The sequence below is a fragment of the Genypterus blacodes genome, unplaced genomic scaffold (assembly GCF_046128005.1).
Source record: "Genypterus blacodes isolate CSIRO-AG114 ecotype Tasmania unplaced genomic scaffold, CSIRO-AGI_Gbla_v1 ptg000156l_1, whole genome shotgun sequence".
Classification (NCBI taxonomy): domain Eukaryota; kingdom Metazoa; phylum Chordata; class Actinopteri; order Ophidiiformes; family Ophidiidae; genus Genypterus; species Genypterus blacodes.
In genome coordinates, this window is record NW_027466957.1 from 5,983,413 (window position 1) to 5,999,487 (window position 16,075).

The window sequence follows — 16,075 nt, forward strand, 5'->3', positions numbered from 1 at the left end:
AGCTAAGATAAATAAAACAAGACTGAACTTTATCACGATGATGATGATGATGATGATACTATATCCATTGCATTATTATTGTTATTATTATGTAAGTGAACATTATTTATTTGACATTCACTGATTGTCTTCCAAGAATCATTATTAAAAACACAACTACAAAATACAAGATAGAATTTTGTCAGAAATTGCCAAATATTCTCAATGTTCTAAATTGTAAAGGGCTTGTAAGATTTTCTGTGGTATTTTGGTCTGGTGGCCGTTAAGAGAAAAACATTTATGTAATGGCATGTTTGAGGTCAATGCCTAGCTAGAAAATTAATCATTTACAACTTTTGCCTTAAAGCAACAGTAAATAATGTCATAAAAACATCTGTTGTTTTTTTTAGAATTTGCTGAAATCCTCTTTAAACCCTGACAGGAATCCATCCATTAATTGAGCGCTCTGACAAAAATATAATTTTGCCATTACGCCTCCTACTGATGGAATCTGTTTTGGGGCAAACCCATGAGCCAGAAATTAACGTTATTACACACAAGGGGTATCACTAGCTTAGCTGTCAATCGTGTGTCACGTTGGTGCGTGGGACGTAATACAGAGTCAACATTTCTGTGATTCCATCCATTCCACAGTTGTGCAGGCTTTTGCCTTTTTAACTACTATTACTGTACCGCAGTGGCGGGATGTGCATTTCACACCTAGGCCTTCAGTGATGTCCTACACAGTCCCACCTGAATTATTCCACCTCTTAATACCATCATTATGACGCCATGGCTCTAGTAACTATACAATTTGACAGAAATGCAGTATAACAGGGCGTTGCATCACCTTGACATAGTCAAGAACAACAGAGTTATATTAATATTTCCGAAGCATTTATAATCAATAAATCCGCATTTACAATTAAGAGTGTTAAACTACCAACTCAAAGATCGCTTGGATCGCCAGCGTCAGGGTTGGCAGTTTTCTTCTCAAAAAAAAGTTTGTCTTCAAAATGGCGTTGAAATTATTTCTGCGACCAAATCGATCTCTTCTCCTTGTTCAGCCATTGTGGGTTGAAAAACAGCTTGTAGAAATCTACACAAATTAGCTCGTTCAAGTTCAGTTTGCTAGCTCGGCATAGCTCTGCCTCTCAATAGTGCGTATCAAATTAAAAGACGTGCATGCTCTGATGTTATTGTTCGCCTGCTAGCTGGCCCGTAGTAGCCAACTTGAAATCTGATTGTTTAACGCCACAGTTTTGTTAGCGTTGACTTTAAGCTACAGGCTGCCCTCACTGTTGATTTTGAAGGCCTAAGGGCGGATTTCATGGACCCTGGCAACACATTAAGGCTGAAATATGATTGGATAAAAGCTCTAACATAAAGTCCAAATCTCGTTCTGAGGCTGGAAGCAGCGCAACCAAGACGAAAGCTTTGAAATGAAGAGACTAGACCATGGGCAATAATTTAATACATATTTGTGAAAAATATATATCAAAATTAGATTTATATTCTGATGATGTTTAGGCCAGTAGAGAACGGCCCGCCACTGCTGTACCGTCACATAAGATCTTTAACATTTGAGACCAATGAAGTATTTAAAATCCACACCAAGCCTCACTTTTCCATTTGCTATAAATGATGTTTATTTAGGGCCAGTCACAGCAATTGCATCTGACATTGAAAACAAGTTTAGCAGGACATGTCTGGAGATAGGTGAGACCTTGGGAGCAGTGATAGAAGGAGCGGCCGCCATCGTTGTGGTTTACGTAATAGCCGTTAGCCATTCCTGCACAGAAACTTCTGTCAGGAGCACCAGTGGCGGGTGTAGCGGGTGGGGCTTCAGTAGTAGCGGGTGGGGCTTCAGTAGTAGCGGGTGGGGCTGCAGTAGTAGCGGGTGGGGCTGCAGTGGTAGTGGGAGTAGTGCGAGGAGTGGATGTGGTTTCTGTGTTACAGGTTATAGTTGTGGCTTCAGTTGTGGTAGGGGATGGGGCTGTAGTAGTAGCGGGTGGCGCTGCAGTAGTAGCGGGTGGCAAATCTGTTGGAAAAGAAGTCAATAACATTACAAATAAAGGTTCTCCCGTCTCTAAATCCAGCTTTTACATGTCCTGCAGTTTTTTCCATGTGTTTACCTGAATCCAGAAGAGAGCGCAGGTGGCCAATAAGGGGGTAAGGGCCCTGGTCACAGAACCGTCCACCAAAATCATCCAGATCCAGAGCCCAAATGAACGCGCCACCAAATTTCCTCTCCTTTAAATACTGAGCCTGCAGAAACCAAATTCATTTCACACAACACACATATGATACTTCTCATGAATATATAACAAACAAGTAAAATATGAAGTTGAAAACTAGTTATTTTTCATAATTTCATCTACAGTATATATATGAGGCTCATGAGATTGTCATATATATTTTTGTCTACTCTAGTACTAACTAACGTCCCTGAATCATACCACAATATATCCACACACCTGCTAATCGAAACTGCTCAAATATACCTTGAATTGAGCATGAGCAGACTGAGGAATAACTTTTCTTTTGGATCAGATTTAATTGTTAAATACTTAAAGTTAATGTGCATGCCTGCTTAGACTAAGAATTAAGGGGGCCATGCTTTGGTGAGGCAAAACCTAAAAAGCCTTTACAAGTCCTCTGTCTTTTGTAATTTAGATAGGAATTACACACATTTTTGATTTACACAGTGCAAAACCTTTCTGTCTCAAACATTAATGCAAAATATAACTGTATTGTAATGTATATAAATGGCCATGGTCTCAGTTCAAGACCATTTTGTGCAACTTTTATATTGAAAAAAATCCCAAAATGTTTGTGTGATTTTAGTGTTCCTCTCTGTAGACAATGATTTTAGGGCTATTACGTCATATATTACCTTGATGGTAAAGCTCTGCTTGTTATCAAATCCAACCCACTCATTGCCTTTAGTAGCATACGGCACCATTTGATCACCTATCCAGTGCAGGCTGCCTTTTTCCAGGAAGGTGCAAATCTGTTGAAATTAAAGATATGATATGATGATGATGATCCTGTCAGAAAGATTTGTGAGGATATTGTATTATCTTTTTTGTTAAACCCCCACTAACCTCATAATATGACCAAAAACCAGCTTCGCGAGTGTAAGTTCCAGCAGATGCTGCTCCACTGGCTGGTGCTCCAGCTCCATTAGCTGCTGAAGATGTGCGAAATGTGCGTCCATAGGTGGCAAAACCAACCATGAGTTTTTCAACAGGTGCTCCCTGGTCTCTCCAGTATGTCATGGCAAAGTCCTGTGCATGGAAAAAGTGACTGTATGTTTAAAATGTTAATTGTTGCATTTGCAGATGCTTAAACAAGATACCACAACAAGACGATTTTGGGTCTTTCACTCACCACATTGTAGAAGATGTTGTCACCCATGTCGGAAGAGCTAAGGTACAGAGGGCTGTTATGACCAGTGAATGAGTCCCAAGCTCCATGAAAGTCGTAGCTCATGACATTGATAAAGTCAAGGTACCTGTTACACAAAGAGAGTGTAACACACATGTATAAATAACTTCAACTGTGATTTTAGCAAAATGGACTTCTTGCCATACAAACTCACTTTGAAACTTCGGCAATTTCATAACCATTGTCAATGTATGCCTTTCCAGCAGCCACTGCAGCTGTGAGCAGCAGTTGGGGTCTTTTGGTTTTAATGGCTTCCCTTTCAAAGGCTGCAAGCAATTCCTACATCCCAGAGGAATATAGTTGAGGATAATCAGGTTTTTGATTTGAGAGTGAACATCGTTGTTACTGATTAAATGAGGACGCTGTATTGCTATGTTGGTATTTCTGTCTCAGGTGGAGCTAGATTCCCAAATTTACCCTGCACAGCACTGTGAATCTCTGTTTATCCTCTGGAGGGCTTCCTCGTGATCCAGGATACTCCCAATCCAAATCCAGCCCATCAAAGCCATGTGTTCGCAAGAATCTGATAGAGGACTGGATGAACCTCTGGCGGCTGGCAGACGTTGAAACCATGCGGGTAAATCTGTTTAAAACAACCAATTGCTACAATGTTGATAATGGCCTTAAATATTAAATGTGAAACAATAATCCAATCCTGATGAGGTCTTGCCGACTCACTGATGCGTTCCAAAGTTCCACCCACCAACAGCCAAAAGAGTCTTAAGTTGGGGATTTCTGTAAAGAGAGAACTCTTTTTATGTAAAACGAAAAGATACCAATAACTATGTTAAAACATTCAACTTCATACCAACTGCTTATGTGACTGTACCGACTGTGCGACTCACTTATTCTTCAGTCCATTGAATGCCCTGTAGAGAACCTCATCATTCCACTCATAGGTTGTCAGCTCATTAGCATTGTTGATTATTGAGAAGGCATAGATCAGATGTGTGCAGAGGCTGGGGTCAACACTGGAAGGCATATATTTGCCAATGCCTGGTCTGTACTGGGACCAGTTGGTGAAGTAACATACCAGTTTAGTAGAAGACACTATTGAAAAATAAAGAATGAATTAGAATAAAACTTCATCTCTGAGTCGCATGCAATTCAGAAGAATGTCAGTAGCGTATGAAAAGTTGAATGAATCCATACCCATTTGAATGCTCATTAAAAGTGCCAGTCCTAAAAATCAAACATTTTGTGTTGGAAAAAGCACAATAGTTAAATACAAGAACACTGCCTAGAAATGGATTAACAATTTATTAGTGACAGAAGAAGTTCAATAAAAACACAAATTTCATAAATGCATTTCATGTTGAATTGTCTGTCTTAATCTGATAAGTAATATAGAATAAAAAGTACAAGTCTCCTTTATAAAAGTAATGGAGTAGACTCAGATAAGCACTTAAAGTAAACTTAAAATTAAAATTAGACAACAATTGACATTACACAGGTACACATTACCTTAAATTAAGATATCAATAGATAAATAAAAATTGTTTCTTTAAGATGCTTACCGACTAAGACAGTTAGTTGACCCATGTTGTTAGTTGGACCTCTTTCCCAAAGCGGCCTGCTGCTAAAGAAACAGGTGTGAGTCGTTAATGCATAGGTTTGCATTACAGATAATGTAAAGCTCCAGTCAGTTCTACAGCCATTTTGTTTACCACAATAAGCAGAATTCCTTAATTGTGTAGGATGCTAGAGTGTGTCAATGTGTTGATTACCTGTTGGATGGTGAGAGGCTGTCCTCTGATCCATGTCACAGTCTTTTATATCCTGTAGGAGTGAGGGGAGGGGACAAAGGCTGCATGATCAAGAACAGGATCATTGTAGTGGTAAACCAGTACAACGACATATCATAAGAGGAACAGTTAAGATATGAGCTTTTATTGGCGTGAAATATTTCAGAACACATATGGTTATGTAAGCTTCCCTCTGAAGTGGCCAGTCCACAAAGATAAGATTACCTTGTAATTTTATTACAAGGTAATGTTTGTTTGTTCCTAACACTGTCCTAGCACTGCCTAACATGGTTGGTCATGTTTTTGTGTAGTAAACAGGAATTCACTGTCTTTGCTTACGTACTTGCCTTGAGAACAGGAATTCACTGTCTTAGCTTACTTCCTTGCCTTCAGAATTTGTCATGATAATCATTGAGAATGTATGAATTATACAGATAGATTCACATATTCCTTGTTCAATATTATCAATTTAAACTTAAAACAACTACCACAACTACTACAAGCGTGTGTAACAATTGGTGAAATATTTGATTCTGCTTAATTTTCTGTTTGGTCTCAGTCTCAAAAGTGAGTTGAATGACAAGACCTGTGACCACGGCTCTCAGCTTTCTGTTATGTTAACTTGTACTTTTAGATTTATCATTTATTGCTTTTAGAAGAACGTAACAGTAATTAAGGCTTTTATTATGTATGTTAAACAATACCAGTGGCTATCATATCAGTGTGATAAACCAGAATAGGTCAAAAGATAAGATGCTGTGCAATTGTGTGTTATCTTGTCATTAGGTTTCTTAGGGTCCAACTATTCAGTGTTTGCTTTTTGCTATGAGAAGGACAATCTCAGCAGGTTTTGACACTTTTTCTTCAACTTCACGGAGTGTTAAAAGTAAGCTGCGTGCAAAATATATTGGGGTCTCCAACCTTTTGCTGACTTGGAGGAACTGTAAGAGAGAGAGAGAGAGAGAGAGAGAGAGAGAGAGAGAGAGAGAGAGAGAGAGAGAGAGAGAGAGAGAGAGAGAGAAAGAGAGAGAGAGAGAGTAGTCACCAGCTGCTCGGGTCAGTTAGTAGTCGTAGTACTTGTATGTACCCTGTGCTTCATAGCCCAAAAGACTACCGGTTCATGAATATGAGAGACCAGATTAACATATTTGTGGGTTCTGAATATAAAGGATCAGAACATGCAACAAATGTATTTCCACTTTATTTACATCAAGGTATACACTTATTATACACTCATCATATTAGGAGTTAACTCAAGTAAACCCTGTACTGTACATTTTATATTTATCTCTGTTGTTAGCAGGTGGTGGGTGATTATTTTCTGAGAAATATCAGCAACTTCTGATTTTACAGCTTATTTATGGCTGCTTGCTGATTCCCTGCTGGTATGACCTCTGGTCCCCTAAATGTAAACCAACAAAACCAAACGGACAGTGCAGATGAATCATTAGTCCCTGTAGAGATTTTTATTATCCTTCACTTATGAAACACATTCCCACATTGTACTTGTAGCAGTGCAGTGTATAACATAAATAGGGGGCAAAGTTTCATTGTTAAACTGAAAGTCACGCGGCCCTGAAAGTAGATTCCAATTGTTCAACATACAAAAAATATATGAACTCGTTACTGAAATTAGCAGACAGAAAAAATTGTAGTAAAATGTAATTAAGCTAATCCATGCTTCTGCTTTTATCATCATTATAAACTGGTTTACTTCTCTTTCTGCTAATGTGCAGCACTATTTCCCCTTTTGTTATAACTGAAACTGTTCACGAGTGCCTGTACAGTTGTACGAGTCCCTGTGTGCGAGTAGGCATATATACATTCCATATTTTTATTTACAGTAAAATGCAGTAAAAAACGGGAAAAAAAGAAGCCCAATTTAAATCTTAATGCCCCTCCGTTCAGTAAGTATTTCATCTTCTGGCGTGATTGCCAAAATGTTCCACTTAATCTTCTTAAAATGTTTGTGTGATGCATCATCAGTCCAGAGCTCAGTACAAAGGCATACATTAGAGGGCAACAGTACTGTGGACTCCATGGAGAGGCACCACTGTTCCTCCAGGTTCTTTATTCAAGGAGAGTACAAGAAAAGTCAGTCAATATTTTGAGTTTAAGTCAGAAAGTCTGATTATTTCCAGGTGGAGAGTTAAGCCAGGGAATAGATGGCATTCATTGGTGAGTGGAGCTCCAGACTTCCACCGAAATCCAGCTCCCTGACATCTCTCCTGGTTCCTGTGTATTGGCCAATGAATGAGCCATCCTCATTGAACTGGATCTCCCCACCCTCACCGTAGTCCACCAGACTGTCGTCACTGTCAGAGCGTTTCATCATCGCCTCCATAGACGGCTGGCCCCTTTGGAGCCCTCTTTCCTCCTCCCTTCAAATATGTTAAAGGAATCACGTGGAAAAGATTGAGCTATGAAATACCACAATAATTATACATTATACAACTTTAATTGACACAACACATTGACGTACCTGCGAGGGTAGGGCAGAGTGGAGACACGTGCTATCCTGAAATGGTGCATCATGCATAGTTGGTTTGAGAAAATTGCATAAGAACATACAGCAGATGATTTGGTCACATTTAATTTATAATATTCTGAGTCTATTACAGCTCACTTGCAAAAAACATTAATGAATAAGAAAGCTTGCAGGATTGTACAGTGGAATTATCAATAGTGTCAATGTGTCAATATTTAGTATTTCCATACCTTTCAAGAGACCTTGAGTGGTGCAATGCAAAAACAACAGGGGTGGCGTTTGAGGGAATATAGGTTTAGACAAAATCAGAAGATAATGTTAAGTATGATCAGAGTTATCAGAATATAAAATCCAGTAAAAAAGAATGCACAGCTAAGAGCAAACATATACGAAAACATGCCTCTTGTCATATTTTTCAATCAGTGTTATAGGAAATGATAATGAAAATCAGTTATCGCCAGTCATTACGTAAATATCATATACATAATGACATGTCAAATACCATGTCAATATGTAAGTATTTTCAAAAGTACCACAAAACAAATTGTGCTTTAAATCAACATAAATTTTCTGGTTTCCAACCTGTTCTGAACCTGATCTATAACACTTACCTATAGTCGAATGTTCCCTCCTGATCTTTGTCATCCACCGGCTCCAATGAAATGTCTTTTTTTTCCCGTACTGAAAATGAAACAAGCGACCTAATCGATTAATTTCACTGACATGTGGTACAGAGATATAGTGTGTCAAATGTGGACATATGAAGAATGAATCCGAGTGGAATAATTGGTGGCTGTACCTGGGTATTTCCCCCCTCGGCTCCTCTTAATGAAGCAGACTATGAGGAGGATGAGCACGAGGAGAGCCACAGCACACATTATTCCAATGAACCAGCCTTGAGTGGTGATGTCTACCTGGTCCTGAGCATAGACTGTGTGTAGACAAACAAGCATATTCAAAAACACACACAGTATATCCACAGTATTATCTACAGTATATATTGTGTTTTTCACTACACCGTGACAAAAAGTGTTGTGATGTATTCAATTACTTTCAGTGGTGTAGTGGGGCGACTCTTCTGTATACCACTCCCCGAGCCCAATCCGAGTTCGTGCGGCCAAGGAGAATACGTATCGAGTGTAGCGGTCATATCGTCGAATTGAGAAGGTTGTTACATTTGGAGGGAACTCCTCAACTCGCAGTTCCTCTCCTCTGGTGGCATTCACTGTGACGAGAGAGGACATTTCAGTGAGCTATGAAAACTCTTCATGGTGGCAGAGTGAACACAGCTGAGCAATTCCAAGTCTAGCCTAGCTGGAAAGTGCCCACAAAAGTGTTCATTACCCTCTTGAGAACCTACTCCAGTGAGTTCTATGCACCGTAGCCCAACACAAACCTTTGATCACCAAAAAACTGTTTGCACCAATTACATAAGCAGAAAGCTGAGCAGTATGACAACAGTAGCACACTTCCTCCTTTTTTTCCCTTTGTTAGTGATCAAATTCATTTGAGCTAAAACAACACAAGTGTGCAGTCTATGGAGCAATGAAAGTTGTTAATACTAATAACTAGCCAACATACCAGTCTGGTACTTGAGAGAATATCCGATGATAATTCCGTTGGGTTCTGCCGGCTGGTCCCAGTCAACATAAATAGTGTCCAGATGACGCTGTTGTATCCTGAAAGATCTGGGGGCAGATGGTACTACAGACAAACACACAGCAGGAGACAGCAAACATGAGCTTTGGAAACCCATTTTATGTCATCACTTAATTTATTTTATTTTCCAGGATGGTGATTTTAAGAGAGGGGGTAAAGGATATGACATTATTTCATATATGTGATTTTTATTACCTCCTTCAGGTGTTGAGAATTGTATAGTATTACTAGGAGGCCCCTCAAATCGATTGTTGGCCACCACTATGTACATCTTGTAGTTGCTATAGGGGAAGAGCCCAGAGAGAATGCCCGACGGCTCTGCACTATGATCTATAAATGCTTTATACTTCACGCCCCTGTTGACCCAATGCCACCTCAGCTGGCTACTGTCCCTCCAGTAATGCACCTGAGGGGAGAGGAGACACACACCCAGCATTTTGTCCCTGCTTCCAGTACACAAAATCATTGGATTGTGAGTTGATATCACTGTACTAATACGGTTCAAATATCAGGAGACAAATTTACTTTCCAAAGTATATCATCTTAAAACTGACCTCAGATATTAAATTATTACACTTCACATTACTGCCTAAGCAAACTCACCTACAATGCTGGACAAAGCAGAGGACAAATGTGTTCCTCTGTTCCTGTGTTAACAATGCTAGTGAGCCACAGTGCCATTCACAACAGGCTCACCTTGTATTCTTTCAGTTCTCCCATAATAGAGCTGCGTGTCACTGGTTCCCAGTGCAGAGTCACCTGGCTGCTCTCTATGTCTGACACTCTCAGGTTCAGAGGTGCCTCCATGGGACCTGGGAAGGGCAAAATAGGATGTACTTATTTGTCTTCGAATTATTATTAGATGAGAAGAAGGTCAACAGATCCCTGAGGTGACAAAATACAAGATAAACACAGGGCGTGCTAAGGACTGTCAGCCAAGTGTCTCTCATCTACTTCCTCCTTCTCTGCTGCACTGAATTCAAAACAACCTCAGACACATCAGGCACATCAGACGCACAGATGCACAGGCACACATAATAAGTCAGCAATGTATCTCAGATTGAATACGTTCCCCTCGCAATACAATTCAATCAACATAGTACAACCAACCCAACAGAAATATATTGTTAATTATTAGGTATTTATTTATTGTTTGAAATCGTAAGCATTGATGAGCTGACAGTCGATAAAAGTACTTACGGTCTTCCCCAGAGTAACCGATGACAATAGGAGACTCTGGTCCCAGTCCAAAATCATTGACAGCCTGGACCTTAATCTCATAAGGAGTAAAGGTATCAGCGTCATAGATGTAGTATCTCAGCCATTTTGTGGTGGCGTTCTTCCACTCCTCTCTAGAACTTCTCCTTCTCCACCATACCAAATATTTGAGATGGGGTCCATTCCACTCTCTATAGGTCAGAGGCTAAGGGAGTTCGGAGTGTCAAGGGTGATTTTGTTGTGGTGTGGAGGACATCACAAAAACATTCAAAAAAAGAAACAAAACATTTGACCCAAATGTGAATTTAAATCAGGTTCAGCAGGGTGCAGTTCTAACAGGCTGCAGCTTTTATTACCTCCCAGCTGATCTCCATGTTATTTCTCCATGTGCCCACACCTTTTACATTCTTCGGAATGGCATCTGGGGCTGGGCAGAAGACAAACGAGTTTGAATAGCTTCTAGTCTAGACAATGTATTCTTCAACAACACACAGCAGTCTCACAAGGTTCAAACTCACGTGCACCACTCGTCTGGAAGCGCATGGATGGGCGACTAGGCCGACTTTGTCCAGCCGCATTTATAGCGATGACCCGGAATTCATAATAGGTGAATGGAGAAAGATGCAGAATCACTGAGTGGAGGTTCCCTGGGTATGTCGACAGATTTCTCCATTTACCAGGCAACCAATCATCCTCGTCATACTGTATTAAGTATTCTGTAAAAGAACAATGCATCAATTATCCATGAAATATCAATTATCTAAATGCTCTATGTCATTTAGATAGTTACTGGAAATTATATGATTACATGTCTGGTACCTGTAATAGGGTTGTGGTTGCTGTCACCAGGAACCCAACTGAGTCTTACACTACGTTCATACGGATCTGACAACTCTAACTTAGTAGGTGGTTCGGGCCGGTCTACAGAAAGAAGTACAAAACGTTAAAGTTTGACATACTACATGATTGGTAAAATGTCTTTTTTGTTAAACGAGCCATACCCGTCACCATCAGACGTGCTGAGGCTGCTTTTTGGTCCATTTCACTCTTGATGATACAGGTATAATTACCCTGATCCCCTCTGTTTACATTCGTGATGACCAGATTTGATTCATCCAAGGTGATTCTGAGGACAAGAAGAAGCTCGGTGACATTCTCTAGTTTCATCACAGTTAAAGAGAGTATTGACAAAGACTCACCTCCAGCCCAGAGAGACCACCTTTTTGTCTTTCATCCACGTGGTTGTGACCGGAGTAGTGACGTCAGCTTTTACCCCACATTCAAAGCGCACATCAGTTCCACGGATAACTTTTAAATTTTGTGGTTTTGTGATAATTAAAGTGGGTTCTGAGAGGAATAGATGAAAAACATAATCAGAACCATTCATGTGTGGTTTATCTGTGGATACATACTGAGACATCTTGGTATGAATTGATGTGAACTTCACCTTTAACCTCTATCCGTACTTGAGTCTCATCTCTCCCTGCGATGTTGCTGACAATACACGTGTATGTTCCTTGGTCTTCTATCCGTATACGTTTTACCTCTAAGGTTCCGTTGCTGAAGGTCTTAAAACGATTTCCTTCAAGACTCCCTTGTCCATATTTAGACCTGTTTTTTTAAAGACACACAAACACACACAGACAAAAACACAGTCTTTCAAGTTGATGTTTGATGTCACTCACTATCAGTCCAACAGCACCTCCTCACCATCTCAAGTCAGGCACCGGAGAACCAAAAAAGCGGCAGTCTAAAAAGATATGGCTGCCCTCTATCACCTTGAGGAGGTCATTCTTTGATCCAATGATACGTGGTGTTGCATCTAGAGATAAAGAAAATAGCAACTATAACAATTTATCAGTTTTCATTGCATTCATTGAATTGATCTGTTCTCACTAGTACATTAGTGGCACTGTGTTCAAAACAGCCTTTTTCAACCTCTGTGCCTCACTGGGCTCTTTGCTGTGTGCTGAGAATCCAGATAGTGTCTGGATAGTGTCCCCTTCACAGCCGCTTTTTTATTTTCCCACCATTATTGACACTCTAAAGGTATTGTTCTTCTGTTTTCTTTCGTAAGTTTTTTATGCATTCAACTAGCTAGATTTTGAAGATTTTCAGCTTTCCCCATGTGTGTGTATGGCGTCTTAGGGTTAGCATGGGGTTAAGTTGAAACTGATTGGCTGAGAGCTTTGCACTGTAAATTATCTGCTGGTTAATTTCAACTAAAACAAATGTCTTTAAAGCAGCATTTGTTTGACAAAGATAGTCATATGGTAGTTGCTTAATTAGAATTTAAATCAAATTTGCTCATTTGTGACTTCTTCATGACATCCATTCAAAGCTCCGTAAAACAGTGTTGTAAACACTCTTGATGAGGGATGCCAGTGTGGTAACTTACGTAGTACGTTGATGAAAGCATTGGCCAATAAGTACCCGTACTGGTTTGAAGCATTGCACTGGTAAACAGCAGTGTTTGCTGCGGTAACACTACGGAAGACCAGAATGTCTCCTGACAACTGTCTGTTAGGCTCTGGTGTGGCAGCTGGAAACAAAACAGAGAACAGGAAGTTACTGCGTCATAATATTATAATATCTCAATAATCTTACAGATATTATTGAGACTGGACAAAAACTTACTTTCGAGTGGTTCCCCATTGATAAGCCAGTTGATCGTGGGCCGCGGGATCCCATCAGAAAGACAAACTAAGCGTCCATTTTCCTCAGGAGCCAAGACTAAATCAGTAGGCTTCTCTACCCAAAATGGTGCAGCTGTCAGACACAAGCAGGTTAGTTGCTTAAACATTACTGTGTAAAAGAAGCAAAGCAAGCATATTTCTAATAGTTATGTCTCACCTTTGACTCGGACAGTTATTGTATGGTCAATGGATCCAATCTTATTGATCGCAGTACAGACATATTCACCCGCAGCGTCAAAAGCCACCTTTGGGATTTGAATCATCTTGTTGAAGTTCTTTACTTTCATGCGTGGTTTCAGCACTAGTTCATCACCATCCTTGGTCCAAGTAATATGAGGAGTTGGCCTATGATTATGATAAACAAGGGCTTTGATCAACATGTGGGATCAAGTTAAGGTTGTATTCTTACCCAAGAGATATACAGTGAGGCATTCAGAAAAAGGGAATACTGTATTCCACTCACACTCCGGCAGCGATACATTCCAGAAACAGTTCCTCCCCTTGCAAAACAATGATGGTGCTGGATAAGCCTTTGGGAGACAGCCACGTGGGGGCAGCCTCAGCCAGCGTACGAGCTGCAGGGAGAACAAAGCAGAACTCACATATGTGCCTAAAAACCTGTCTGACCATAAGGCTATATAACACAACAGTGCAGGCTGGCAAGCGTGAGTCATCTCCATTCGGAAGTTATTTCAGCAGGGAAGCAGGGCACACACTCACCACACTGCGTAAGTAAAGCTGGAGCAAAACAATGAGGAGTCTTTTTAGGTACAGTCTGAAATAAAACAAAACGTTAAGTCTGTAAGTATTGCAATCACAAACTCAGAGAGACGTAAAAAGAAAACTTGTTAATTGGCGAATCTGTTAGTGCAAATATGTATGAGCTACCATGATGTGATACATTCATCATTCTTCAAAAAGGAACCATCACAAAGATATCCAGAGCAATCTACCAAATGTCTTATGATTCTCTCTGAATTCCTGTGTCTCCCCTGCTCTCTCCTAAGAGGCATAATAAGATAGTTTGATCTGACAGGCCACAGGTCACTGAGGCCTGAATCTAACCCCAGCACGCCCTCCAGCTTGAGGTTTGCATGTCTGTTTATTGAAGTTTATTTACTGTATGCACACATGCAGGTAGTTTAATGTCAAATATACTGAGTGGATGAAGATATTGGTCCAGAGTTAGACATTAGGCCTTGCAGGAAGCTTGCATCACCTGAGTTTCAGTACACAATCATACTCACTTGTAAGAACCTTGACAACCACAGGCATCTTCTGCTGAATGACGTTCTTGTAAGGGAAGCGGGCATTACAGCAGAAATCAGCCACAGAGTCGTTCATCAGGACATTAGAGAAGTACAGATCTCCATTAACACCCATGGAAACTCTACGGTCCGGCCGCACTGGATGCATGGTGGGGAAAGCTGTCTGAATTGGCCAGTTAAATGGTCTAGCATATGTACCTGAAATGAAAAACAGTGTTGAAAATGTAGTTTAAAGTCAGTTCATGTGTGATATATTCCCATAGCTTAAAAAGCCTGTTGTTTTAGGAGACAACTACTATGATTTAACATATCAAGAAAGTTAACATAACCAAAATGTAATTTTAGGGAGATATGTACAGCTCGACATCCAATAGGTTTCAGGTTTAGGTGGGCCTGGCGGTGGGTCACAGGACAGAACCAGGGGCAGGCCAACACTGATCACTACAGGCTCCAGAATCTCCCTCGGCCAGACAGGAGCTCCTGGGAAAACAAATAATTAATTCTTTCACAGAGAAGAAACAGATTCAAGTTTCACTTTCACTCAAGTTTCAAGTTGGCTAAGATTTTAATTGGCTAGTAAGCCGGAATCTGTCTAATATATTAATGTTTATTGCCCATAAAGTGAGGTAGTGGAGACATTTAGTGCCATTACACTTTCAAACTAACAACCATTCAGACTGTGACAGAGAGCTCTGTGCATCTGTCAGTGGTGGAAACAAACAATGTATTCTACAATAACAGAGTCACAATTGTGAACTCACTGTAAAGTTGTAGTCTGATCTTATGGGAGTATGCAGATCCGTACTCATTGGAAGCGATGCACTGATACTCTGCCTCATACTGTTCTGGATTGTTCCACGCATAGATGTCCAGTGTCCCTGAGCGCCTGCGCATTGAAGCCTGTGCATCACGTGCCACGTTGAAATACTTCCCATTGCGCCTCCATGAGAAACTTGGTGTGAGCAAGACAGAGAAATCAGTCAAGTGTTTTGCAGTCACTGTTGGTTGTAATAAAACTGACTGTTCGCTGGGCTGTGTGACCTCTTACATAGGATAAGGGTTTCCTTTGGCTTCACATTCTACCATCATGTTGTCTTTGGGGTCAACAATGTGCTCCATTGGGGACTGCTTTATAATGGTTGGAGGCTGTCTGACTGCGAGAGGGGAAATGCAGAAGCACTGTATATCAGGCAGTCATGCAGTATGATGAGATATTATACAAATTACAAGCACATAATGAAAACATCATAGGTACAGACTTACTCTCCAGTGGGATTTCCAAAGCCAATACACTCTGGAATAAAAGTAGCAGTAGCATTGGTTCGACCAGTGTCCCCATCTTTACTGTTCATTGAGTCCTGCAATATGTTCAGTCCCGAATTCTTCTGTTTTCCAAGTTGAATTGGGAAAAGAAAGCACATCTGTAAGATCCATATGTAAAACGACAGGCCTGAACAAAAACTTAGTAAACTTAGTAAATTTGTAGCATGTTTCCCAGCATGTTTCCCAGCAAACAGGGTCACACTGTCACTCAAAATCCCTTTCCAATCTATGGAAATAAATCCCTGAATG

General features: G+C 40.4%; 2 protein-coding genes across 2 annotated transcripts; both read right to left on the minus strand.

Moving 5' to 3' along the window:
* Window positions 1-1,505: 1,505 nt before the first annotated feature.
* Window positions 1,506-4,971, minus strand: LOC143012914 (chitinase-3-like protein 1). Its single transcript, XM_076166254.1, has 12 exons — window positions 4,947-4,971; window positions 4,582-4,611; window positions 4,275-4,479; window positions 4,108-4,164; window positions 3,847-4,012; window positions 3,584-3,708; window positions 3,373-3,496; window positions 3,087-3,269; window positions 2,876-2,992; window positions 2,115-2,247; window positions 1,706-2,020; window positions 1,506-1,534 (listed from the first exon to the last, which is right to left on the minus strand). Exons 1-12 carry the CDS (start codon window positions 4,969-4,971, stop codon window positions 1,506-1,508), a joined length of 1,509 nt encoding a protein of 502 aa, XP_076022369.1.
* Window positions 4,972-6,559: 1,588 nt separating this feature from the next.
* On the minus strand, window positions 6,560-15,842 carry nfascb (neurofascin homolog (chicken) b). Its single transcript, XM_076166255.1, has 26 exons — window positions 15,767-15,842; window positions 15,552-15,657; window positions 15,265-15,455; window positions 14,861-14,983; window positions 14,483-14,662; window positions 13,699-13,810; window positions 13,393-13,580; window positions 13,177-13,308; window positions 12,938-13,081; window positions 12,250-12,361; window positions 11,987-12,150; window positions 11,739-11,886; window positions 11,541-11,665; window positions 11,359-11,460; window positions 11,058-11,255; window positions 10,896-10,966; window positions 10,522-10,744; window positions 10,018-10,133; window positions 9,517-9,727; window positions 9,244-9,366; window positions 8,714-8,887; window positions 8,462-8,593; window positions 8,274-8,343; window positions 7,893-7,904; window positions 7,657-7,692; window positions 6,560-7,555 (listed from the first exon to the last, which is right to left on the minus strand). The coding sequence occupies exons 1-26, from the start codon at window positions 15,840-15,842 to the stop codon at window positions 7,324-7,326; spliced, it is 3,501 nt and encodes a 1,166-aa protein (XP_076022370.1). The 3' UTR covers window positions 6,560-7,323.
* Between the last annotated feature and the right edge of the window lie 233 nt (window positions 15,843-16,075).